At 47.1% G+C, this 25,660-nt stretch overlaps 1 protein-coding gene across 1 annotated transcript in view; it reads right to left on the minus strand.

The window, feature by feature from the left end:
• Positions 1-6,594: 6,594 nt before the first annotated feature.
• Positions 6,595-25,660, minus strand: part of LOC309386251 (perilipin-3-like) — a 33,686-nt gene continuing 14,620 nt past the window's right edge. Inside the window, exons 2-8 of the mRNA XM_081941403.1 lie at positions 22,896-22,954; positions 20,196-20,391; positions 18,437-18,519; positions 15,565-16,024; positions 14,209-14,408; positions 9,062-9,199; positions 6,595-8,335 (exon numbers count right to left, since the gene is read on the minus strand). Coding sequence (XP_081797529.1) covers positions 7,808-8,335; positions 9,062-9,199; positions 14,209-14,408; positions 15,565-16,024; positions 18,437-18,519; positions 20,196-20,391; positions 22,896-22,937 — 1,647 coding nt within the window. The 5' untranslated portion in view covers positions 22,938-22,954 and the 3' untranslated portion in view covers positions 6,595-7,807. The remainder of the gene's footprint in view (positions 8,336-9,061; positions 9,200-14,208; positions 14,409-15,564; positions 16,025-18,436; positions 18,520-20,195; positions 20,392-22,895; positions 22,955-25,660) is intronic.

Consider the following 25,660-nt stretch of genomic DNA (forward strand, 5'->3'; position numbering starts at 1 on the left):
GGAATCACCCCAGCTCTACTTGTAGGTTCAGGAACGTTGTTTGTTCGCACTGCAACAAACTTGGGCACATCGCACGAGTGTGCCGGAGCAGAGTCCCTGCCCCATGGCAGCCGCCTATGTACCGCCAACAGAAGCCCAACCCAGGGGCCTGGCGAAATCAGAAAGGGCGCCCAGAGAGAAATCCACAAGTGTATACCCAGAGAGAAAATTCCCAAAGAGCTGAGCGAGCGTATCCCCAGAGAGATTACTCACAAGGAGCTGAGCGAACGTATCCCCAGAGAGAATACACACAAAGAGCTGAAAGAGCGTTCTATCAAGACGCTCAACGAGAGTATTTTCAGGATGTAGACGATGAGATAGAGTTGACCCAGAGAGAGGAGTTGCGAACGTATCTCACCACAATACATCAGGTCCGCCCTAAGCGACCAAAAAGGCTGAGAGTCACAGTCCTCTTGGAGGGCTCACCCTGCGAGCTAGAAGTTGACACTGGATCAACCCTGACGATTATTTCATGGGCATCCATGAAACAGGCTATCCCTAGCCTCAGAAAGAGCCAACTACGCACTCCAGACGTCCTGCTACGAGACTACCAGGGGAACCAAGTCCCCATCGTGGGCCAAGGCACATTCCAAATCCGATTCAAGGACATCGAAGCCCAGCTGCCCGTGATCATCGCCAGCGCGCCATTGCAGAACCTTCTGGGGCTCGATTGGTTTGAAGCCCTGGGGTTAGAAGTCACCGGAATCAACGCCGTGAGAAACAGCAGCGCTGAACAGATTTTTAAGGAGTTCGAGGATGTGTTCAGCCCCGGTCTGGGTAAGTATGTGGGTAAACCAATATCATTCAATTTAGACCCCAAGGTGGCGCCAATCCGACTTAAGCCGAGACGAGTGCCTTTTGCACTCCGCCCAAAAATAGATAAGGAAATAGATAAGTTAGTGGAGCAAGGAATCCTTGAGCCGGTAGATCACGCGCGCTGGGAAACACCCATCGTAACCCCAGTCAAGCCAGACGGATCAGTCCGCATCTGCGCGGACTATAAATGCACAATTAATGTCGCGCTACAACAGAGCGCATATCCTGTGCCTGTAGTACAGCACTTATTGCACTCGTTGGGACCAGGAAAGGTATTTGCTAAGTTAGACATGGCACAAGCTTACCAGCAACTGCCAGTGGATAGCGCCACAGCGGAGGCCCAGACTATAGTGACGCATAGAGGAGCATTCAAATGCAACCGGCTACAATTCGGTGTGAGTATTGCCCCAGGATTGTTCCAGAGCGTCATGGAACGACTTTTGCAAGGGATACCGGGAGTCATCCCCTATTTTGACGACATCTTGGTGTCCGCTGCAAACGAGGAGCAATTAAATAAAAGAGTCAGAACTGTTTTGGCCAGAATCAGAGAAAAGGGTCTCCGCCTCAAAAAGGGAAAATGCCAAATTAACGTGCCTAGCGTAGAATTCCTGGGTTATAGAATCGATGGTCAGGGAATACACCCCACTTCAAAGAAAATTAAGGCGATCCAGGACGCCCCCACACCACGAAATCAGACCGAGTTGCAGGCCTTCCTCGGATTACTTAATTTCTACAGCGTTTTTCTGAGGCAGAAGGCGACCGTTGCTGAGCCACTACACCGTCTACTCCAGAGGAACGCACCATGGAAATGGGGACGAGCCGAAGCTGCAGCTTTTGCCGGGGTAAAGCGCCTGCTCACCACTGACTCACTGCTCGTCCAATACAGCCAGACCCTACCGCTGGTATTGACCTGCGACGCATCACCCTTCGGAGTTGGAGCAGTCCTCAGCCACAGGATGCCCGACGGAAAAGAAGCACCCATCGCCTTCTACTCCAGAACTCTTTCATCGGCCGAAAGGAATTACAGCCAAATGGACCGGGAAGCGCTGGCTGCTGTAGCTGGAGTAAAGCGTTTCCACGAATACCTCTACGGCCACGATTTTGAACTAATTACAGATCACAAACCGTTGTTGGGACTTTTGGCGGGAAACCGCCCCACCCCGATCTCCCTTTCTCCACGCATGACCAGGTGGACTGTTTTCCTGGCTGCGTATTCATACAAATTGATTCATCGACCGGGCTCCACTCTAGGACACGCAGACGCACTCAGCCGTTGCCCATTACCTGACATTCTGCCAGACCCCACTCCAGAAGTACCGGTATTACTCATTGACTGTTTGGACTCGGGACCGGGACCGGTTTCGTCATACGACGTTGCAAGATTCTCCTCGAAAGACAATGTAATAAAACAAGTTCAAACTTGGGTTTGGAGGGGGTGGCCAAAAGGAAATGTGGGCCCGGAATTCAAAATGTTTTGGTCAAAACGGGACGAACTCTCAGTGTTACAAGGTTGTTTATTGTGGGGGGATCGAGTTGTTATTCCATATGTTTTACGTAGAAATGTATTAGAGGCTTTACATGTGGGTCATCCGGGGATTGTTAGAATGAAGGCGTTAGCAAGAAGTTACGTTTGGTGGCCAAACATGGACAAAGAAATAGAAGAGTGGGTGGCCACTTGCGACCCATGCCAGGAATCGAGACCAGCACCCCCGGAAGCGCCCGCAACAGAATGGGAGAAACCTAAAGCACCCTGGTCGCGAATACACATCGATTTCGCAGGGCCATTCCAAGGTCAGACTTTCCTTATAGTTGTGGATGCATACTCTAAATGGCTAGATGTAGTCCTAATGACTTCAACCACGGCAGAGGCAGTCATTAAGGTTCTACGGCGACTTTTCGCCACTCATGGCCTGCCCGACCTCCTAGTCTCCGATAACGGGCCCCAATTCACGGCCATGCATTTCGAAACGTTTTTAGCAGGTCAGGGAATTCGGCATGCCCTCATCGCGCCATTCCATCCGGCATCAAACGGACAGGCAGAGAGAATGGTGCGATTCGCAAAAGAGGCCCTCGCTAGGATGGGTCCAGGTGATTGGCAAACACGCATTGACCATTACCTCCTAATTCAGCATATCACCCCAAGCGCAACAACGGGTAGGAGTCCTGCTGAACTACTCATGGGCCGCCGTCTACGGTCTCACCTGGACCGTCTTCACCCAAATTACTCTGCCACAGCTCCCCCAGACTCCACAAGTAAAATTCGGTCTTTCAGCGTAGGGGATTCAGTATACGCCCACAACTATGCAGGGGGAACATTGTGGATGCCGGCAAAGGTCATTGGCATCACGGGTCCACGATCGTATTTGCTAGAACTAGAAGATGGGCGGAACTGGAAAAGGCACATCGATCAACTTCGGGGTCGCCTCGCACACTCAGACCTTCGAAACGAAGACGAGAGTTCCCTGCCTACAGAAAGTCAACCTCGCGAGAGCCCCAGCATAGAAAACTACGACACCTGCGAACCAAGCTTGGAACAAGAAAACACGCACGAAGCAGAGCAAACCCCAGACAACGCAACCGAGCAGACTCCAGAACGCCCTAGCAACGAAGGCACAAAAACCACTGAACGTGAAACAGGAAAAACACCCGATCCTGCAACCACTTCTAACCAACCCGAACTACGACGCTCCTCCCGAGCAAGACAAACACCCACATACCTAAAGGACTATGTTACCTACCGCAACGTTCCATCTAGGAGGGGAGGGGTGTTAGATATTAGCATACATCGTAGTAAGTCTCCCCTCTGGTCCTCTGCTACAGCGGGAAACAGGTATCGTTCTGATTGGTCGAGGGGCGTACCCGATCCCTATAAAAGGGGAACCCTCCGACCACAGAGCAAGCTGGATCATTACTACTACTAATAAAGAGCTGTTAAGTCACTACGTGTCCGCAGTCTGTCTCTCGTTGCCCAGATCTAACACACACTGTTGGGCAAATAATGGAAACACACACAAACGCACAAACACACAACCTCTTTGAGCAAACAGTAGAAACTCTCTCTCTCTCTCTCTCTCTCTCTCTCTCTCACACACACACACACACACACACACACACACACACACACACACTTTGGGCAAATAGTAGAAACTCTCTTACCCACAGAGAGACCCTTTGGGCAAATAATAGAAACTCACCTGTTGGGTCATTTCCCAGCAGGGGAGAAGGGAGGGAAGGAGCGATGGGCCTGGCAGAGATAATTGAACTTTGAATTCAGGGGAAGGACATTTAACAATTTGGGTTGATCCTTGGAAATTCGTTCTGGACTTTGTGCTCAAAACAAGGGTAAATAAAACAAAATGTTGACGTTGGGTTTGCACCGGCGTGTTGTGATGGAAAGGGCCTGTCCTTTTACAGAAAAGTAAAAAGTGAAGGTTGTAACTTTATTCTGGATTTTACGACACTGAAAAATGTAGAACAATGCTTTATTTCAATTTTCCCTTTAGTTCACCCCTCTGCCCCCCTCCTTTCCCCCAACTTTCCTATTGCCTTTATTTTCATTTGTATTTTATATTCGGATAGAAAAGAAAAGGAAGACAGAAAGAAGAAAGGAAAGGAAAGAAAGAAAGAATGAAAGAAGTGAAAGAAAGGAAGGAAGGAAAGGAAAGAAAGAAAAGAAAGGAAGGAAAGAAAGAAAGGAAAGAAAGAGGAAAGAATGAATGAATGAAAGTAAGGGAAGGAAAGAAAGGAAAGGAAGAAGGAAAGGAAGGAGAAAGAAAGAAAAACAAAAGAAAGAAGGAGTGAAAGAAAAGGAAGGAAGGAAGGAAGGAAGGAAGGAAGGAAGGAAGGAAGAAAGAAAGAAAGAAAGAAAGAAAGAAAGAAAGAAAGAAAGAAAGAAAGAAAGAAAGAAAGAAACTCACCAGTTTGCTAGGCTGCAGTTCTGTGGAAAATGATAGTTTGCAAATAAGGGCCAGTCGGACCTCTGTGGACAATTTCAGGACCCAGCAGGCGTCAAAGGCTGGGGACTTCTTATAAAGAGGCTGAATCTGAACATCTGGCGCCCGGACTATTTGCTGGGGTGGGAGTGCACAGGGAGGATGGGATGGTGTTCAGAGGTGGAATTCAAAAATGTTTACTACCGGTTCTGTGGGCGTGGCTTGGTGGGTGTGGCATGGCTTGGTGGGCGTGGCAGGGGAAGGATCCTGCAAAATCCCCCTTCCTTCCCCAACCCAATAACCTGCTTTCCAGCTCCCTTCTCCTGTTCAGGGAAGCTCTCAGATTCGGGTTAATGTCAGGGTTCCAAATAGCATCCAAAATTAAATCAGAGTCCGAGGCAAAGTCTAGCTCAAAGTTCCAATTTGTTAAGAGAGCCGTGTTGGCACATCTGGGAAAACCCGAATCTGAAAGCTTCCGGTTTTTCCCACTCAGTTGAAAGTTCAAGATCTTGCCCCCACACCCACAAGTCCACCCCATGGTCCAATCTCCCACTGCCACGCTGGCAGCTTCCACCCATCCCGGTCAGATGCAGAGGTGCAGAGACAAAGGATGACCTTGGCTTACTAAAAAGAATATTGTTATGGCTACACATCATCTAACTCCATCCAATCCCCCCTCCCATTTTCCCACAATAGAAGATGCATAGTAAAATAATAGAAAGTGTGGCGGGCCAAAGATCCAAAGGAAAAGATGGCTGCAGGCCTGACAAGAAGATCAGCTGGGAGGCCGCAGGGGCGTGGCCAGCCTATTTGCCGGTTCTCCGAACTGCTCAAAATTTCCGCTACCGGTTCTCCAGAACCTGTCAGAACTGGTTGAATTACCACTTCTGGTGTTGTTGTTTAGCCCTCTGTGTTGTGGGGATGCTTCCCGTGGACGTCGGGAGGGTGAGTACAGCCATGCCATCAAATAGAAAAGAATATCTGTGGCTCAGGGTTGAACTGTGGGGTCCTTGGTGCTTGGAGACTGTCTTGCAAACGATTCACAACCCAACTAGGTAACATCCTCAGTAGTAGAAGGAAGGGATGGAGGATGAGGAGGACTGTTGGTCCCTCTCTGAGCCTGGTTGTTTTCTTGCACATATTTTATTACACAGCTAGGTAGCATCCTTGGTGCTAGAAGGGAATTGGGTTTGTGGAGAGGAGACTGGGAGGAGGAGGTTTTCTTAAGGGATGTTTCATCACCCAACTAGGTAACATCTTCAGTGCCAGAAGGGAGTGGAGTTGGCTTTCATTTATATACTACTGGTTTGCCCTGTCAGCGTTGGTGAGAGTGTTCTTGATTGTTTTGAGGATATTGTTTTGAGTTTGTTTGTCTGGTGTTAATCCCTGCTTATCTGAGTATTGATTGCTGACAAGAAGCAATCTGTTTCTGCTTCCTCTTTTAGCTATCCCTCCATCCACTCCCTCATCCATCTCTCCCTCCCTCCCTCCCTTCCCCTACCCATCCCACTCTCCCTCCGTGCATCCACTCATCCACCCATTCCTCCACCTATTCATTCATCCCTCCACCTTTCCATCCATCCATCCACCCACTCATCCCTCCATCCATCAATAGACCCTTCCTCTAATCTGGTGCTTTCAGATACACTTCCGCACCAGTCCATGCCATCTTGAGAACTGACATCTAAATCCAAGCCCCCCCACCATCTCCTCTCTACCCTATTAAATGACAGGTTTTAATTCACCCTCCAACCCACCCACCCCAACTCCCCTACCGCGAAAGATGATGGGAATGGGCAAACACGTTTTTAAATTTTATTTTCCTACAGCGTGGACACCAAAGAAGGACCCCCCTGGAAGATGCTCAAAGCTTAGCGTCATGGAAATTCAGCTGGATGCATTTTTAACTCCCCACCCCCACCCCCAGTTAAATAACGTCACCATTTCTTCCACCTGCCTTCAAATATCATCTTCAAGTCCATCTTCGCCGTTAAGCTTTTAAACTGCCCATCCCTACACCTATTTACAAGCTCGTCTCTGCAGTAATGAGGACTAGACACTTGGCTATACGAGGAAATTTAATTCCTTTCCGAGACGTCGATTCCTTCCTTGCAACTGGGTGTTACGCCTACTGCCTGATTAGATTATCACATGCTTCAAGAGAAATGGGGAAAAAAAGACAATTGTTTTTCTCTCTGGCATATAAGTCTACCGTGTTTCCCCGAAAATAAGACCTGGTCTTATTTTCTTTTGATCCTCCCCCCCACTGAAAAAAGTGCTTGGCCTTATTTTCGGGGAGGTCTTATTATTTTTGAGGTGCAGGAGGGGGAGGAGAGCGTGGTCACCTCAAGGCTGCTGCTGTGTTGCAATATTTTGGGGGAGGGCTTATTTTAGCTCAAAAGCCCGATTGGGCTTATTATCTGGGGAGGTCTTATTTTTGGGAAACACGGTAAATAAATAACAGCTAACTCATCTCTTCTCCCCTACTCTGATTCCTTACCCCCTTTTTTTTTTGGTTGCGCTTCTGAATTAAAGCAGAAATTTAAGAAAGGATCCTTTGGAAATTAACAAAACGGATCCCCACACTTTATGGGGGGGGAGGGAGATAGGTCCCTTTGGAGCGAAGGAAAAATGGATCCAATCAGATCTCTCTCTCAGCAAGCTTTGAACTTTCCTGTTTGTTCTCTTTCCACAGAGCTTGGAATTCCCCTCTTGGACATTGAGTCTCCTTCATCTGCCTTTTTGGGAGGAGGCCTCCAGTACAGCATCCTTGGGGAGGGGGCATTGTGGTTGGGGAATCCCTTCCCTCCAGGAAGAAGGGCTGCAAAACGTTTAGGGCAAATTTGCCGGGATGTCCAGGTGGTCCCAGGGATGTCCGCAAGGTGTAGTCAAAGAACAGGGTGGACCCAACGAGGCCATCAAAGCTCTGTTGTGGTTGCCACCTTGGGACTTTTGACCATGCCTTGTGGATACCCCTGGAGACCTCCTCCTGGCACGGAGGTCTTTCTCTCTCCTTTCTCCTAGTTCTTCTCTTGGGGGGGGCCCTGGGAGGCCGCTAGCAGCTCCTTCAAGGCCCCCACTGCCTCCGTGGACTCTCTTGGGTCTACCTCGGTTGTGTTCTCCATTCTTTTCATCTTCTTGACTACAACCTTCTCCGACGGGGATGCCCTGACGTCTTTGCCCATCTCCTTCGGATGCCCTGTCCTGCTCTCCTCCCGGGAGGTTCCCGACCCTCCTTCCTTGGGTCGGAAGGGCCCCACGATCCAGTTCAGAGGGGTGATCTGGACGAGGTGTTCCGCTAACTTATGGAGAACGTCCCGGGCTTGGGAGATCATCTCCTGGCTCTGGGTGAGGAAGACGGAGGGCAGGTCCTGGAAGGACTCGGCGGAAGAGAAGGAGCGGTGAAGGTGGTGGAAGTTACTCTGAGTTTGGTCCACTCTTTCCCGGAGGCTCCTGGGCAGCACTTCAACGGTGGACATCAGCCAGGTGTACGCAGGGCTGAGATCTTGGATGAGGGATCTTAACATGGCCAAAGTCGCCGACTCGACCTGCAGAGGACAAATTGTGCATCACAACAGGACTGTGTATGATGCGTGCTTTGGGATTGCGACTTGTAAATAAGCCAGTGCTTTCCCCCCCCCAAAGATGGCCTCTTGAAGATGGGTAGACTTCAATTCCCAGAATTCCCCAGCTAGTATGGTTTAAGATGGGTGGACTTCAATTCCCAGAATTCCTCAGCTAGTATGGTTTAAGATGGGTGGACTTCAATTCCCAGAATTCCCCAGCTAGTATGGTTTAAGATGGGCGGACTTCAATTCCCAGAATTCCCCAGCTAGTATGGTTTAAGATGGGTGGACTTCAATTCCCAGAATTCCTCAGCTAGTATGGTTTAAGATGGGGGGACTTCAATTCCCAGAATTCCCCAGCTAGTATGGTTTAAGATGGGCGGACTTCAATTCCCAGAATTCCCCAGCTAGTATGGTTTAAGATGGGCGGACTTCAATTCCCAGAATTCCCCAGCTAGTATGGTTTAAGATGGGCGGACTTCAATTCCCAGAATTCCCCAGCTAGTATGGTTTAAGATGGGTGGACTTCAATTCCCAGAATTCTGGGAGTTGAAGTCCATCTCTTAAAGGGGCCAAGGTTAAAAAAAACTGCAAGGAACATGCAATAAACATAACTGGTCATAACAGAATAACAGAGTTGGAAGGGACCTTGGAGGTCTTCTAGTCCAACCCCCTGCTATGTTGAGGACGACCTGTTGCATAGACTACCTGTTGTGGGGAGTTTTCTGTCTCTCTTCTTTCCCGATCCTCTTCTGACTGAATATGGGTCCATTTGAGCAAAATTTGGTTCAGTTTCTGTTGTGCTTCCTGGAATTGACTCCCCGCGCTGTCTTTCAAATGTTCCACCTGCCAGAGAAGCAGAAATCAAAACAATTTAAGAAAACAATGCAGTAATAATCAGCTGGTAACCCAATGCAGGCAGCCCTCAACTTACGACCGTAATTGAACCTGCAATTTTTATTGTAAATAGTGATGGTCATTATAAATCACACATCGTCACACAACACATTCCAAAATCCCAAATGATTTGGGGATTTTGGGGATGCTGCAATGGTTGTAAGTGTGAAATATGATCATAAGTCTTTTTTTTTTGTCAGTGCCATTGTAACTTTGAACGGTCACTAAACAAACCAATGACAGTTGAGAGCTACCTTTACCTTGGAATAGAACAGAATAAAATAACAGAATTGGAAGGGACCTTGGAGGTCTTCTAGTCCAACCCTCTGCTAAGGCAGAAGACCCTATACTAGGGGTGTCAAATTGGATTTCTTCTAGGGCCAGATCAGCATTGTACCGTATTTTTCAGAGTATAAGATGCACCAAGATTTTGAAGAGGCAATTTTTTTAAAAAAGTTTTTGCACACTGCAGACCTCTCACACTCTCTGCATGCCTCGTTTTTAATGAAAAACGGGGCAGGGAGAGAGTTTGGGAGGTTTGCAAAGTGCTCCTGGAGGCTGAGGGGGCAAAAAGGAGCTAAAAATGGCCTGTTTTTTGCTCGTTTGTGACCTCCCCAGCCCTCAGGAGCACTCTATAAGCCTCCTAAAGGCTATGCACAGCCATTTTGGTGAAGGGGGCGGGGTTTCGGGAGGCCAAAAATGCTGTATTCAGTGTATAAGATGCACCCAGATTTTCACCCTCTTTTTTAGGGGGGGAAAGGTGCGTCTTATACTCCGAAAAATATGGTAGTTCTCCGCAGGCCAGCTGGGGCGGGTGCCAGGGGGAAAACAACAATTGCCTCCTGCAGTACCCTGCTGGCCAAGACGTGGCATAGAGGGTGTACACGCAGCCCCCCTGCACCTCCTTTTGGCCCTCCATGGCCTCCTACAGCACTCTGCTGGCTAAAAAGGGCGACATGGCCTGTTTTTCAGCCCTTTTTTTTTGGCTCATTTTTTGGCCCGTTTCCGGCCTGTTTCTGGCCCATTTTCCCACCTGTTTCCCGCCTGTTTTCAGCCGGCAGAATGCTGCAAAAGGCCATGGAGGGTGAAAATGAGGGGCAGGTGTAGCTCATGTGGCCCATTTTAGCCGCCAGAGGCACCGTGGGCCAATCCTTTGATATTTCCAGGCCAGCCCCATGGGCTCCCTTTAAGCAGCCGGTGGGCCTTGAGTTTGACACCCCTGCCCTATGCTATTCCCCAAAAGTGGCTGCCCAGTCTCTTCTTAAAAAGCTCCAGTGATGGAGCACCCACAACTTTCTTGAGGCAAGTTGTTCCACTGGTGAATTGTCCTCACTGTCAGGAAATTTCTCCTTAGTTCTAAGTTGCTTCTCTCCTTGATTAGTTTCCACCCATTGCTTCTTGTTCTACCCTCAGGTGCCTTGGAGAATAGTTTGACTCCCTCTTCTTTGTGGCAACCCCTGAGATATTGGAAGACTCCTATCACGTCTCCCCTAGTCCTTCTTTCTCTTAAACTAGACATACCCAGTTCCTGCAACTGTTCTTCATATGTTTTAGTCTCCAGTCCCCTAATCATCTTAGTTGCTCTTCTCTGCACTCTCTCTAGAGTCTCGACATCTTTTCTACATCGTGGTGACCAAAACTGAATGCTGTCAGGCCTGCAGCCATCTTTTATTTTGATCTTTGGCCTTCCACACTTTCTATTATTCTACTATGTCTTTTTCTATGGTGGGGAAATGGGAGGGGGGGATTGTATGGACTTGGGTGATATGTAGCCATAACAAAATTCTTTTTTAGTAAGCCAAGGTCATCCTTTGTCTCTGCACCTCTGCACCTGACCGGGATGGGTGGAAGCTGCCAGCGTGGCAGTGGGAGATTGGACCATGGGATGGACTTGTGGGTGTGGGGGCAAGATCTTGAACTTTCAACTGGGTGGGAAAACCGGGGGGCCTTCAGATTCAGGTTTTCCCAGATGAGCCAACATGGCTCAATAAACTGGAACTTTGAGGGATGCTTTGCCTTGGACTCTGATTTAATTTTGGACACTATTTGGAACCCTGACAAATGCCGTATTCCAAGTGTGGCCTTACCAAGGCATTATAAAGTGGTATTAACACTTCACGTGATCTTGATTCCATCCCTCTGTTGATGCAGCCTAGAACTGTGTTGGCTTTTTTTTATTACAATAATACAATAGTAGAGTTGGAAGGGACCTTGGAGGTCTTCTAGTCCAACCCCCTGCCAAGGCAGGAAACCCTATACCGTTCCAGACAAATAGCTATCCAACATCTTCTTAAAGACTTCCAGTCCTGGGGCATTCACAACTTCTGGAGGCAACTTCTGTTCCACTGGTTAATTGTTCTCACTGTCAGGAAGTTTCTCCTCAGTTCTAAGTTGCTTCTCTCCTTGATTAGTTTCCACCCATTGCTTCTTGTTCTACCCTCAGGTGCCTTGGAGAATAGTTTGACTCCCTCTTCTTTGTGGCAACCCCTGAGATATTGGAAGACTGCTATCATGTCTCCCCTAGTCCTTCTTTCTCTTAAGCTAAACATACCCAGTTCCTGCAACTGTTCTTCATATGCTTTAGCCTCCAATCCCCTAATCCTCTTTGTTGCTCTTCTCTGCACTCTTTCTAGAGTCTCCACATCTTTTCTACATCGTGGTGACCAAAACTGAATGCTGTCAGGCCTGCAGCCATCTTTTATTTTGATCTTTGGCCTTCCACACTTTCTATTATTCTACTATGTCTTTTTCTATGGTGGGGAAATGGGAGGGGGGGATTGTATGGACTTGGGTGATATGTAGCCATAACAAAATTCTTTTTTAGTAAGCCAAGGTCATCCTTTGTCTCTGCACCTCTGCACCTGACCGGGATGGGTGGAAGCTGCCAGCGTGGCAGTGGGAGATTGGACCATGGGATGGACTTGTGGGTGTGGGGGCAAGATCTTGAACTTTCAACTGGGTGGGAAAACCGGGGGGCCTTCAGATTCAGGTTTTCCCAGATGAGCCAACATGGCTCAATAAACTGGAACTTTGAGGGATGCTTTGCCTTGGACTCTGATTTAATTTTGGACACTATTTGGAACCCTGACAAATGCCGTATTCCAAGTGTGGCCTTACCAAGGCATTATAAAGTGGTATTAACACTTCACGTGATCTTGATTCCATCCCTCTGTTGATGCAGCCTAGAACTGTGTTGGCTTTTTTTTATTACAATAATACAATAGTAGAGTTGGAAGGGACCTTGGAGGTCTTCTAGTCCAACCCCCTGCCAAGGCAGGAAACCCTATACCGTTCCAGACAAATAGCTATCCAACATCTTCTTAAAGACTTCCAGTCCTGGGGCATTCACAACTTCTGGAGGCAACTTCTGTTCCACTGGTTAATTGTTCTCACTGTCAGGAAGTTTCTCCTCAGTTCTAAGTTGCTTCTCTCCTTGATTAGTTTCCACCCATTGCTTCTTGTTCTACCCTCAGGTGCCTTGGAGAATAGTTTGACTCCCTCTTCTTTGTGGCAACCCCTGAGATATTGGAAGACTGCTATCATGTCTCCCCTAGTCCTTCTTTCTCTTAAGCTAAACATACCCAGTTCCTGCAACTGTTCTTCATATGCTTTAGCCTCCAATCCCCTAATCCTCTTTGTTGCTCTTCTCTGCACTCTTTCTAGAGTCTCCACATCTTTTCTACATCGTGGTGACCAAAACTGAATGCTGTCAGGCCTGCAGCCATCTTTTATTTTGATCTTTGGCCTTCCACACTTTCTATTATTCTACTATGTCTTTTTCTATGGTGGGGAAATGGGAGGGGGGGATTGTATGGACTTGGGTGATATGTAGCCATAACAAAATTCTTTTTTAGTAAGCCAAGGTCATCCTTTGTCTCTGCACCTCTGCACCTGACCGGGATGGGTGGAAGCTGCCAGCGTGGCAGTGGGAGATTGGACCATGGGATGGACTTGTGGGTGTGGGGGCAAGATCTTGAACTTTCAACTGGGTGGGAAAACCGGGGGGCCTTCAGATTCAGGTTTTCCCAGATGAGCCAACATGGCTCAATAAACTGGAACTTTGAGGGATGCTTTGCCTTGGACTCTGATTTAATTTTGGACGCTATTTGGAACCCTGACAAATGCCGTATTCCAAGTGTGGCCTTACCAAGGCATTATAAAGTGGTATTAACACTTCACGTGATCTTGATTCCATCCCTCTGTTGATGCAGCCTAGAACTGTGTTGGCTTTTTTTTATTACAATAATACAATAGTAGAGTTGGAAGGGACCTTGGAGGTCTTCTAGTCCAACCCCCTGCCAAGGCAGGAAACCCTATACCGTTCCAGACAAATAGCTATCCAACATCTTCTTAAAGACTTCCAGTCCTGGGGCATTCACAACTTCTGGAGGCAACTTCTGTTCCACTGGTTAATTGTTCTCACTGTCAGGAAGTTTCTCCTCAGTTCTAAGTTGCTTCTCTCCTTGATTAGTTTCCACCCATTGCTTCTTGTTCTACCCTCAGGTGCCTTGGAGAATAGCTTGACTCCCTCTTCTTTGTGGCAACCCCTGAGATATTGGAACACTGCTATTATGTCTCCCCTAGTCCTTCTTTCTCTTAAGCTAAACATACCCAGTTCCTGCAACCGTTCTTCATATGTGGTATTATCAATACAATAGTAGAGTTGGAAGGGACCTTGGAGGTCTTCTAGTCCAACCCCCTGCTTAGGCAGGAAACCCTTTACCATTTCAGACAGATGGCTATCCAACATCTTCTTAAAGACTTCCAGTGTTGGGGCATTCACAACTTCTGGAGGCAACTTCTGTTCCACTGATTAATTGTTCTAACTGTCAGGAAGTTTCTCCTCAGTTCTAAGTTGCTTCTCTCCTTGATTAGTTTCCACCCATTGCTTCTTGTTCTGTCCTCAGGTGCCTTATTGTTCTGCATCCTGGCTGTTTTGAACCCAGGGGCCGGCTTACCAGGTTTATCACATGCTGGAGCTGGCCGAGCAAGTCCTGAGTGTTTTCCTTAACCACATGAAGCCGATTCAGGGAATGCCGGTAGACCCGGGAACGCATTTTGCTGGAGAGGGAGCCCAGGCGGACGAAATAGCTCTGCTCTCTCCGCTGCTCGTCCATGGAGGCCGGGCTGACGCCCTGGACCTGGTGGGCCAGCTGGGCTGCAGGGAGGACAAAGCGGGTGTCAAGAGGCCCCCTCCGATCCCAGGAAGGATGAGTCCCCATGGATGGATTCAAAAACAGCGTCCCCCAATTCACCCCAGCCGTTTTGTTCTCATGTTTCCTCTTGCTTGCTTATCTAATGAGTGGCCTACAGATGAGATGGGTGACCTACAAGACAGGGAGGGAGGGAAGCAAGGAAGGAAGGAAGCAAGGAAGCAAGGAAAATAAGAAGAAAGGAAGGAAAATAAGAAGGAAAGAAGGAAGGAAAAAATAAAGGAAGGAAAAATGAGAAAAAGAGAGAAAGAAAGAACGAAAGAAAGATGAAAAGAAAGGAAGAAAGGAAATAAAAATAAGGAAGGAAAGAAGTAAGGAAAAATGAAAAGGGGAGGAAGGAAAGAGGAAAGGTACGGAAGGAATAAAGGAAGGAAAAATTAAAAAGGAAGGAAGGAAAATAAGGAAGGAAGGAAGGAAAAAATAAAGGAAGGAAAAATGAGAAAAAGAGTGAGAGAAAGAAAGAACGAAAGAAAGATTAAAAGAAAGGAAGAAAGGAAATAAAAATAAGGAAGGAAAGAAGTAAGGAAAAATGAAAAAGGAAGGAAGGAAAGAGGAAAGGTAAGGAAGGAATAAAGGAAGGAAAAATTAAAAAGGAAGGAGGGAAGGAGGGAAGTAAAAAGGGAAGGAAAGAAAGGAAAAGGAAAGGAAGTAAGGAAAAATGGAAAAAGGAAGGAAAAAGGAAAGGAAGGAAAAAGGAAAAAGGAAGGAAGGAAGGAAGGAAAAAGGAAAGGGGGAGAAGGAAGGAAAAAATAAAGAAGGAAGGAAAAATGAGAAAAGGAAAAGAAAGAGAAAGAAGGAAAGAAAGAAAGGAAGGAAGGAAGAAAATAAAAATAAGGAAAGAAAGAAGGAAGGAAAAATGAAAAAGGAAGGAAGGAAAGAAAGAAAAAAGAAAGGAAGGAAGGAAAAATGAAAAAAAGGAAGGAAGGAAAAGGGAAGGAAGGAGAAAGGAAAGGAAGGAAGGCAGGCAGATTTTTGGAGAATTGACTTCAGAAGCTGATTGGGTGCCCCTAATCCAGTTTCTTACTGACTGATTGATTGCCACAAGTTGACTTACAACTTGAGAAACACAGTGTCTGTATGCGTGTGTGTATCTGCTCTTACCAAGTTCTTCCTCCGACATGGGAAGGTAATAATCCACCATCTCTTCCGTCCTATCCAACATGGTGTCCACTCCACTGGCCACGGCTTGCCTGAACAAAGTGGCCATCTCCACGCCTTCCTGGAGAGCCCCAGAGCTCTGCACTTGACGGGCGGCCTTGACCGTGTTGGACACCACCGACCGAGTAAGGTCAACGCCATCGTTGATGGCCTCCTTGCCCAGGTTGACCACGTCAGCTGCCCGGTGAGTCACGAGACCCTTGGCTTCATTGGCGGCGTTCCGGGCCGTGTTGACGGTGGAGTTCACCACGGATTTGGTCAAGGTGATGCTGTCCTGGACAATGTTCTTGGTAAGGTCAACCGCTTTGGTCACTCTCTGGGTCACGCGGCCCTTGGCTTCACCAGCGGCATGGACGGTGGACGACACCACTGTCTTGGTCAAGGTGACACCATCTTCGAAGACCTAGAAGGAGGAAGAAAGGGATCAAAGGCCGAGCGAGAATAAATTTGGGTGGACATTCAATCGCAAGGAAGGTTTCTCGTCAAAGTCCAAGATGGAACTCTCTCTAAGACAGGGGTGTCCAAACTTGAGAACTTTAAGACTTGTGGACTTCAACTCCCAGAATTCCCCAGCCAGCCATGGGAATTGAAGTCCACAAGTCTTAAAGTTCTCAAGTTTGGACACCCCTGCTCTAAGACCTTCAAATCCCAAAGTTTGGGGACTTTGTGTTGGAGACAGCAAGGATGGCCGGTCATCTAAGACAACCTGCAAATTGTCTTCATTTAATGACCCCATAATCCCTTGCGGGATGGATTCTGGCCAACTGAATGGAGCTGAGTATTTACTGGCCAGATGCCCTTCCTGTCGCCAATGTGGAGTTTTGTTCGGCAGATATATTCTCATTGCGCCCAGAGAGAGAGAAATATCCTGTCTCTACCTAGGATCGAACTCACAGCCCCCTGATTGTGAAGCGAGAGCTCCACCTCTAGGCCACCGTACCACTCTAAGTCGACAACCTGCAAATGAACTCATAATATTTGTGCAAGAACCAGAAAATTGTGGAGTGGGAAACTCCGAGTAAAGTCAGAAAATAACCCTGGAAAGCAACTTGTAATATATACTCGTTCTTGAGTTACGACCAATCACTTAGCTACTGTTTGAAGTTATGACCTGCCTGTAAAAAGGAAGTTTCAACCCAGTTCTGAAGTTCCGACAGTCACATCCTTCCCTTAAGTAGTCCTCAACCTATGGCCATATTGCAGCTGCTTGTCATGACGGTCGTAAAACAGATCGGTTGAGTGACACATATAGCTGTTTGACCGTGGTTACACCCCATTTTCAGGCAAAACCTCACCCATAGCAAGCCACGGGTTTGCCTAATGACCTTAACATTCATTTAACAACTGCCATGTTCATTTAATGACTGCCTCAAAAAAGTCATAAAATCGGGGGGAAGGGGGGAAGAAATCACGTGACCAACCTGCTTTACGACTGTCATGGCTTACGACTGTCATGAGCTGGCTGCATTACAGTTGTAAGTAGAGGAATAACTGCATTTCCAAAAACATGATAGGTCCTTGAAGTTCTCTAAACTTGGTGGTTTTCCTGCAGACGTCTCATTACCATGCTAGGTTACGACATCAGTGTATGTAGGAGTGACGTTTGCAGGTAGTTTTTTTTTTCCCTATCATGATAGGTTTATAGATATTATAATATATTACAAGTTCTTGATAGATAGGAACCTGGCCAGCCCTGGGATGGATTCCCTTCCTTGCTTTTTTATCGGATTCAATTTCCTGTTTACCTGGATGTTAATTGCTGGGAGAAATTGTGCTTGGCACTATTTCTTTCCTCCTTCGTCTTTTAATTCTACCTTTTTAAAAAAACAATCTCTGGAACAATGGGAGCTCAGAGGTCATCAAGTCCAACCCTCTACAGTTTGCACAGATTCACTGTATGACGAAAAGCACCAGTGACGAGGAAGGGACCACTCACTGATTGAGAGCTCAAGAAGTTCCCGTGAATATCTAATCGAAATCCACATTCTTGAATTGTCCTCCTGTTTATCTACTCCTATCCTCTGGAGCAAATGAGAACTGCAGGAAATTGATTTAGTGACCGTTCAAAGTTACCACGGCACTGGAAAAAGGGACTTATGACCGTGTTTCACATTTATGACGGTTTCAGCATTTCCATGGTCATGTGATTTACATTTGGATTCTTGACACCTGACTCAAGTTTATGACGGTTGCAGCATCCCGGGGTGTGTGTGTGTGTGTGTGTGTGTGTGGTGTGATCCCCTTTTGCGACCTTCTGACAAGCCAAGCCAATGGGGAATCCAGATTCACTTAACAACCGTGTGACTAATTTAACCACTGAAAGCGATCCACTTAACAGCTGTGGCGAGAAAAGTCGTAAAAGAGGGCAAAGCTTACTTAGCAAATGTCTCACTTAGCAACATACATTTTGGGCTCAATTTTGGTCGTAGGTTGAGGATTACCTGTAGCTTCAATCGTCTAGAACAGGGGTGAGGAACGATGGCTCTTTTGCGACTTGTGGATTTCAACTCCCAGAATTCCAGAACCAACATGGCTGCCTCAGGAATTCTGGGAGTTGAAGTCCCCCAGTCTTAAAGGGGCCATTGCTTCCCACCTCTGCTCTAGAGCAGGGGCCTCCACCCTCCAGCAAACCTCCAAGCTTTGCTGACTGAGGAATTCTGGGAGTTGAAGTCCACAAGTCTTAAAGCTGCCAAGGTTGGAGGCCTCTGCTCTTCTAGAGCAGTGTTACTCAATTTGAAGAAACTTTTTAAGAGGTGTGGACTTCAACTCCCAGAATTCCCCAGCCACCAAGGTGTGTTTTGCTAATTTATCTTACCTGGTAAGTTGGTTGTTGAAGAATTGGCAGCTTTTTCTCTAGTCTGTCCAGTCCTTTGCAAGCATATTCATTCACGGTTGCAACTAGGAAAGAGGGGGGGAAAGTTTTTACATTTTTGGCTTTAAGTCAAACTAGCTTCGCGTTATGTTTCAAAGCTGAAACGCTGGTATTCTTTCAGATTAAAAGGAAAACCGCATTCCCTAATATATTGCGATTTATTTAAAATTTATTTAGGTCTTTCATTTTTGATTCCTGTGCAAAGAGCTAAAAGGATTCCTATTTAATACAATACAATGCAATACAATACAATACAATACAATACAATACAATACAATACAATAGTAGAGTTGGAAGGGACCTTGGAGGTCTTCTAGTCCAACCCCCTGCCTAGGCAGGAAACCCTTTGGCTGAAAACATCCTCTTTTTATCAAAGAAAAGTGGGATTGGGTTTATTTATTTTTTTAAAAGCAGAGACATCACCCTGTGTTAGTCAAGGCTTTGGTTTTCCCAGTTGCAATGGATGGCTGTGAAGGTTGGACCATAAGGAAGGCTGAGTGCCAAAGAATGGAGGCCTTTGAACTCTGGTGCTGGAGAAGACTCTTGCACTGAGTCCCTTGGACTGCAAGGCCATCCAACCAGTCAGTCCTAGAGGAGATCAACCCTGACTGCTCTTTAGAAGGCCAGATCCTAAAGATGAAACTCAGACACTTTGGCCATCTAATGAGAAGGAAGGATTCCTTGAGAAGAGCCTCATGCTGGGAACGATGGAGGGCAAAAGAAGAAGAAGGGGACGGCAGAGAATGAGGTGGATGGATGGAATCACAGAAGCATTCGGTGTGAGCTTAAAGGGACTCCGGCAGTGGTGAAATTCAATTTCTTTTACTACTGGTTCTGTGGGCGTGGCATGGTGGGTGTGGCAGGGGAAGGATACTGCAAAATCCCCATTCCCTCCACATCATCTGGGACTCGGGAGGCAGAGAATAGATGGGGGCAGGGCCAGCCAGAGGTGGTATTTACCGGTTCTCCGAACTATTCAGAATTTCTGCTACTGGTTCTCCAGAACCTGTCAGAATCTGCTGAATTTCACCCCTGGACTCCGGGAAATGGTAGAGGACAGGAAAGTCTGGAGGAACGTTGTCAGTCGCAATGGGCCGGACACAACTTCGCAACTAACAACCACGTTTTTAAAAAAAACAGTAATTAAAGGGAGAAAAAACATGAGACGTGAGTTCTAAATGAGTTCAGATTTCTTTAAAAGGCTGTTCTTTTAGCCGTTTGCAAACAAGGCTTTCCGTTGAAAAGTTTTCGCAGGATATTTTACAGAATCGCATAGAGCGAGGACTTCCGCGCTTTGCTCCGGAGAGCAAAAAGTTCTGCTCACTTGTTCGGTCACGAAGGAGTGTGGGGTGGGGGTGAGGGGGATTGCAGGAGGTCATAACCCCCCCCCCCCGTGGATTAAACTGCCAAGCTGGAGAAAGAGGGAAAGATGAGAACGCCCGATGCATTCTCTTCGAAAGAAGGAGAAAGAAGCCTGGTGGATGAGGCAAAACAGGGGTTTGCCAAGAAACGTTTGCGCCATGAGGACTAGAAACTTGACGGCAGCCAAGGGACGCTTGGAACTGGACCGCTCGACCTTCTAAAGGTGCTGAAAACACCCAACTGGACTGTACACCGCCCCAAGTCCCTTTCAGGAGAGGGGGCGGTCTATAAGCGCTAATAAATTGAATTGAAATTATGGAGGCGCGATCGTTGGACTTACTCTGTGGTTCAAGATGGGGCAGGAGAGGTTGGGCCCCGCCACGGGCACTGCCCACGGCCACGGCAGCCACCATTTCCACAATGTTGCAGGCGGTGTTGACGCAGGGGTAGGTCATCTTGGCATACTGGTACACGGAGGAACAGACTTCGTACGCGGAGCTGATCAAGGGTAGGCTGGTGACCCTGGACACGATGTTCTGGAGGAAAGCAAGAAAGTGGATCTCAGCTGGATTCCGTGGCCAAAGAGATCTGTGGCTTCCAGGATAGATTGCACGGACTACAACTCCCATCATTGCCCTCAGCATTGCCCTTTGTGGCTGGGGCGGATGGAAGGTCACCATCTGGGGATCTTCCCCCCCCTCCTCTTGCTATATGGGTAGTCCTCAACTTACAACGACTCGGTTTAGCGACCGTTCAAAGTTACAAGTGACTTATGGCCAGTCCTCACACTTACAACAATCTCCGTATCCTCCTGGTCATGGGATTAAAATTTAGCGCTTGCCACTGGCCTGGGTTGACGACAGTCACAGCCTCCCTGGGTCACGTGATCGGCATTTGCGACCATCCCATCCGCCGAGCAAAGTCGACGGGGAAGCTGGATTTGCTTAATGACTGTGTGCTCACTTAACAACTGCAGTGATATCCTTAACAACCCCAGCAGAAGGGACGTAGCCTCAGGCGCCACCCGCTTAACGATCGCCTGGCTTAGCCGTGGCAATTCTGCTTCCAACCGCTGTTGTAAGTCGAGGACTAGCTGTACCAAGCGGCGATGCAACTGGCATGAACTTAATCAGTTGTGGTTAAAATGTGGGCTTCACAAATTGTGGGTCCTTGATAGGCTTTTGTGAAAGACCAAGGACCAAAATAATGTTCATTTAGAGTTTAGTTTTTCAATGGAAAAGCCATCCAAACATTATTATTTGCTTAACTTTAGGTGAAGCATTAACCTTCCATTGTGAAATTCCGCTCGTAATTTTTTACGTTTTAAAAGTGCCTTTAAAATAAATTGCTTGAGTGGTGCGGTGGCCTAGAGGTGGAGCTCTCGCCTCTCCAACAGGAGGCTGTGAGTTCGATCCCAGGTAGAGGTAGGAATATTTCTCTCTCTGAGTACGACAAGAATATATCTGCTGAATATAACTCCGCATTGGCGACAGGATGGGCATCCGGCCAGTAAATACTCAGCTTCATTCAGTTGCCCCGTCTCCATCCAGCAAGGGATAATGGCAGTGACGGTGATCCTTTTTTGCCTCAGGTGCCCACCCCCATAATTTAATGCTCCCCCCCGCACTGTGTCTCCTGTGCATGCATGCGCGACAAACACCCCCCGCTGCTCCGTGCATGGGCGCAAGGCTTTCTTGGAACCTGGGGAGGGCGAAAACGCCCCCCCTGCCCCCAAGAGGCCCTCCAGAACCAGAAAAGGCCTGTTTTCCAACTTCCGGTGGGCCCGGTAGGTCCATTTTTTGCCCTCCCCAGGATCCAGAGGCTTTCTAGGAGCCTGGGGAGGGTGAAAAACGGCCTAACATGCAAACTGGAAGTTCAGAAAAGGACTTCCGGTTTGCACGTTGGGCCGTTTTTCGCCCTCCGGAAGGCGAAAAACAGCTGAAAATCAAGGCCAAAAATGCAGCTAACAGGGCAACACCTTACGTGCCCTCAGAAATGGCTCCGCATGCCATCCTGAGATTATCGGGTCATTAAAAGATGATGATTTAAAATAAATAGCTTATTTTTTTCTTCTGAGCATAAGTGGAAGGGGCAACATTTGAGACATTTATTGATGAGATATCCAACTAACCTTAACATATAGTCCTCAACTTATGGCCATGATCCAGCCCAAAATGTCTGTTGTTAAGCGAGGCCTCATTTTACCAACTTCCTTGCCACCATTGTTCAGTGAATCCCTGCAGTTGTTCAGTTAGTGACACGGTTGTTAAGTGAATCGGGTCCCCCCACGGTTTTTTTAATCAGAAGGTCGCAAAAGAAGATCACGGGTCCCCAGACCCTGCAACTGTCATAAATACGAGTCAGTTGCCCAGCATCTGAATTTTGATTATATGACCATGGGGATACTGCAACCGTCGTAAGTGTGAAAAGCTATTATGTCCCTGTTTTTAGTGCTGCTGTAACTTCGCACGGTCCCTAAATGAACTGCCATAAGTCCAGGACTACCTGTAGAGGGATAACCTAAATAAATTATGGATAAAACTGGGTATGACTTACTTGGCAATTGTCAGAGTATGAATATTCATAGACTGGAATAGGCATGGCAACAGGCCAGCCAATGGGGGCTGTTTGGAAACTGAAACAGTATTTGCTGGAGACAGCTAGGAGCCTGGGTGTGGCTTAGTTCTGTACTAAAGCTCTGAGTCTGTGCTGAGCTCTGAACTAGTCTGCTGCTCTGAATTGAAACTGTTCTCTGGGTTCCTACTGTAGTCGTAAATCGAGGACTACCTGTATTGAGTTTCTTTGCGAGTTCTGCCAAACATAGTCTCTTGTGAATAGCTTGGGATTCCTGATCCCATCCTCCTCTGCTAGAAAACAAGGATCATGATGACAAAGAATGCTTCCAACCTAGCCGGAGTCACCAAGTAGGAGGAGGAGTAGCTGGAGTCTATAAACGTGCACCGAGCCACCAGTGGACTCCGCAAATGCAACCGTATTCCTGGAAACCATCATTTTCTGAAAGAAGAGTTCGGAAACTAACCTCAGTCTTGGTAGCATTCTGGTTCTCCCCCTCAGTCGCCATGAGGAACTCTGGTTGAACTGCAAGAGAACACAATCCATAGTTTACCACCAATCCATCCATCCATCCATCCATCCATCCATCCATCCATCCATCCATCCACGTACAGTCCTTAACTGTCTTATCTATCCACCAATCCATTGATCCATCATCTTTCTTCCTCCTTCGTTTCATGCAACTATGCATCCATCCCTTCATCCATCCATCCATCCTTCCTTCCTTTCATCCATCCATCCATCCATCCATCCATCTATCCTTCCATCCATCCATCCATCCATCCTCCCATCCATCCACCCACCCACCCACCCACCCACCCACCCACCCACCCACCCACCCACCCATCTATCTATCTATCTATCTATCTATCTATCTATCTATCTATCTATCTATCCACTTATAGTCCTTAACTGTCTTATCTATCCACTGATCCATTGATCCATCATCTTTCTTCCTCCTTCCTTTCATGCAACTATGCATCCAACCCTTCATCCATCCGTCCTTCCTTCCTTTCATCCATTTATCCTTCCTCCCTCCCTTCCATCCATCCATCCATCCTACCTTCCTTCCTTCCATCCATCCATCCATCTATCTATTTATCCACTTATAGTACCAATCTTATCGATCCATCAACCCATTGATCCATCATCCTTCCTTCCCTCCTTTTCTCCCTCCCTCCCTCCATCGTTCCCTCCTTTCCTTCCTCCATCAGTCCTTCCATCCTTCTCTCCCTCGCCCCATTCTTCCCTCTGTCCTTCTTTCCTTCCTTCCATCCATCCATCCATCCATCCATCCATCCATCTATTTATCCACTTATAGTACCAATCTTATCGATCCATCAACCCATTGATCCATCATTCTTCCCTCCCTCCTTCCATCCTTTTCTTCCTCCCTCCCTCCATCATTCCCTCCTTTCCTTCCTCCATCAGTCCTTCCATCCTTCTCTCCCTCGCCCCATTCTTCCCTCTGTCCTTCCTTCTTTCCTTCCTTCCTTCCTTCCTTCCTTCCTTCCTTCCTTCCTTCCTTCCTTCCTTAGCCACGGTGGCACAGTGGTTAGAGTGCAGTACTGCAGGCTACTTCTGCTGACTGCCGATTGCATGAAATTTGGCAGTTCAAATCCCACCAGGCTCAAGGTTGACTCAGCCTTCCATCCTTCCAAGGTGGGTAAAATGAGGACTCAGATTGTTGGGGGCAAGAGGCTGACTTTGTAAACCGCTTAGAGAGGGCTGTAAAGCACTATGAAGCGGTATATAAGTCTAAATGCTATTGCTATTGTTTCCTTCCTTCCCTCTGACCATGCACCTATGCATTCATGCATCCACCAATCCATCCACTTACAATACCTATCTGATTGATCCATCAACCAATTGATCCATCATCCTTCCCTCCCTCCCTTCCTCCATTTGTCTTTCCATTCTTCTCTCCCTCCCTTGTTCCTTCCCTCCCTCCTTCCTTCTGTCCATCAATCCATCAATCTATCTACCCTTCCTTCCCTCCCTCCCTTTGTCCATACATGCATGAATGCATGCATCCATCCGTCGATATGGCATAAGAAAGTAAATTACAATACAATAGCAGAGTTGGAAGGGACCTTGGAGGTCTTCTAGTCCAACCCCCTGCCTAGGCAGGAAACCCTATACCGTTTCAGACAAATGCCTATCCAACATCTTCTTAAAGACTTCCTATGTTGGGGCATTCACAACTTCTGAAGGCAACTTCTGTTCCACTGATTAATTGTTCTAACTGCCAGGAAATTACTCCTTAGTTCTAAGTTGCTTCTCTCCTTGATTAGTTTCCACCCATTGCTTCTTGTTCTACCCTCAGGTGCCCTGGAGAATAGTTTGACTCCCTCTTCTTTGTGGCATTAATAGGGTTGGTGGCACAGTCAGCCCAATGTTTCGATTTGACATCTTTGTCCACCTCCAGAGTCCTCCTCAGGTACCAGGGAATAGACAGATGTGGACGTTGGAGCAAGTTAAAGATATCATCGCAGAATGTCAGCTGTTCTGAGTCAAGCTGCCTTCTGCAATTGACTGATGGGAATTTGCCAATGCCGATGATTTTTATTTGATGCTCCAGATGTTTTGGGATCGCACACAAGGCGCCTATGATTATTAGTCCTATCTTTGATTTCTTTTTTCTACAGTCTCTATTTCTATTTGCAGGTCTTTTATTTTGTGATCTTCTCCAGTTCTTTCTCTTCTCTTCTGCTGTTTTCAGTTATTGCTACATCCGCTATCTGGATTTTTTCCATCTTTCTTATCAACAGTTCTTACGTTTGGAGTGTTACCTAGCAGATGCGAGTCTATTTGGATTCTAAAATCCCAGAAGACTTTAATATAAGATTGCCATATTCTGTTTAGTAATTTAATAATATTTTAATAATATTAAGTAACAATACGTTGGAGGCATTCATACTAAATTTAAGAAATCTTTACTGTACAACAAAGATTGAGACAGTCTGCGGTAATTTTTTCCTAAATGTTATATTTAAAGGAGAGGTAAAGGTTCCCCTCGCACATATGTGCTAGTCGTTCCCGACTCTAGGGGGCAGTGCTCATCTCCATTTCAAAGCCGAAGAGCCAGCTCTGTCCAAAGATGTCTCTGTGGTCATGTGGCTGGCATGACTAAACGCCGAAGTTGCACGGAACGCTGTTGCCTTCCCACCAAAGGTGGTTCTTATTTTTCTACTTGCAGTTTTTAATGTGCTTTCGAACTGCTAGGTTGGC

The sequence above is a fragment of the Natrix helvetica genome, assembly GCF_964273705.1.
Source record: "Natrix helvetica genome assembly, chromosome: 1".
Lineage (NCBI taxonomy): Eukaryota > Metazoa > Chordata > Lepidosauria > Squamata > Natricidae > Natrix > Natrix helvetica.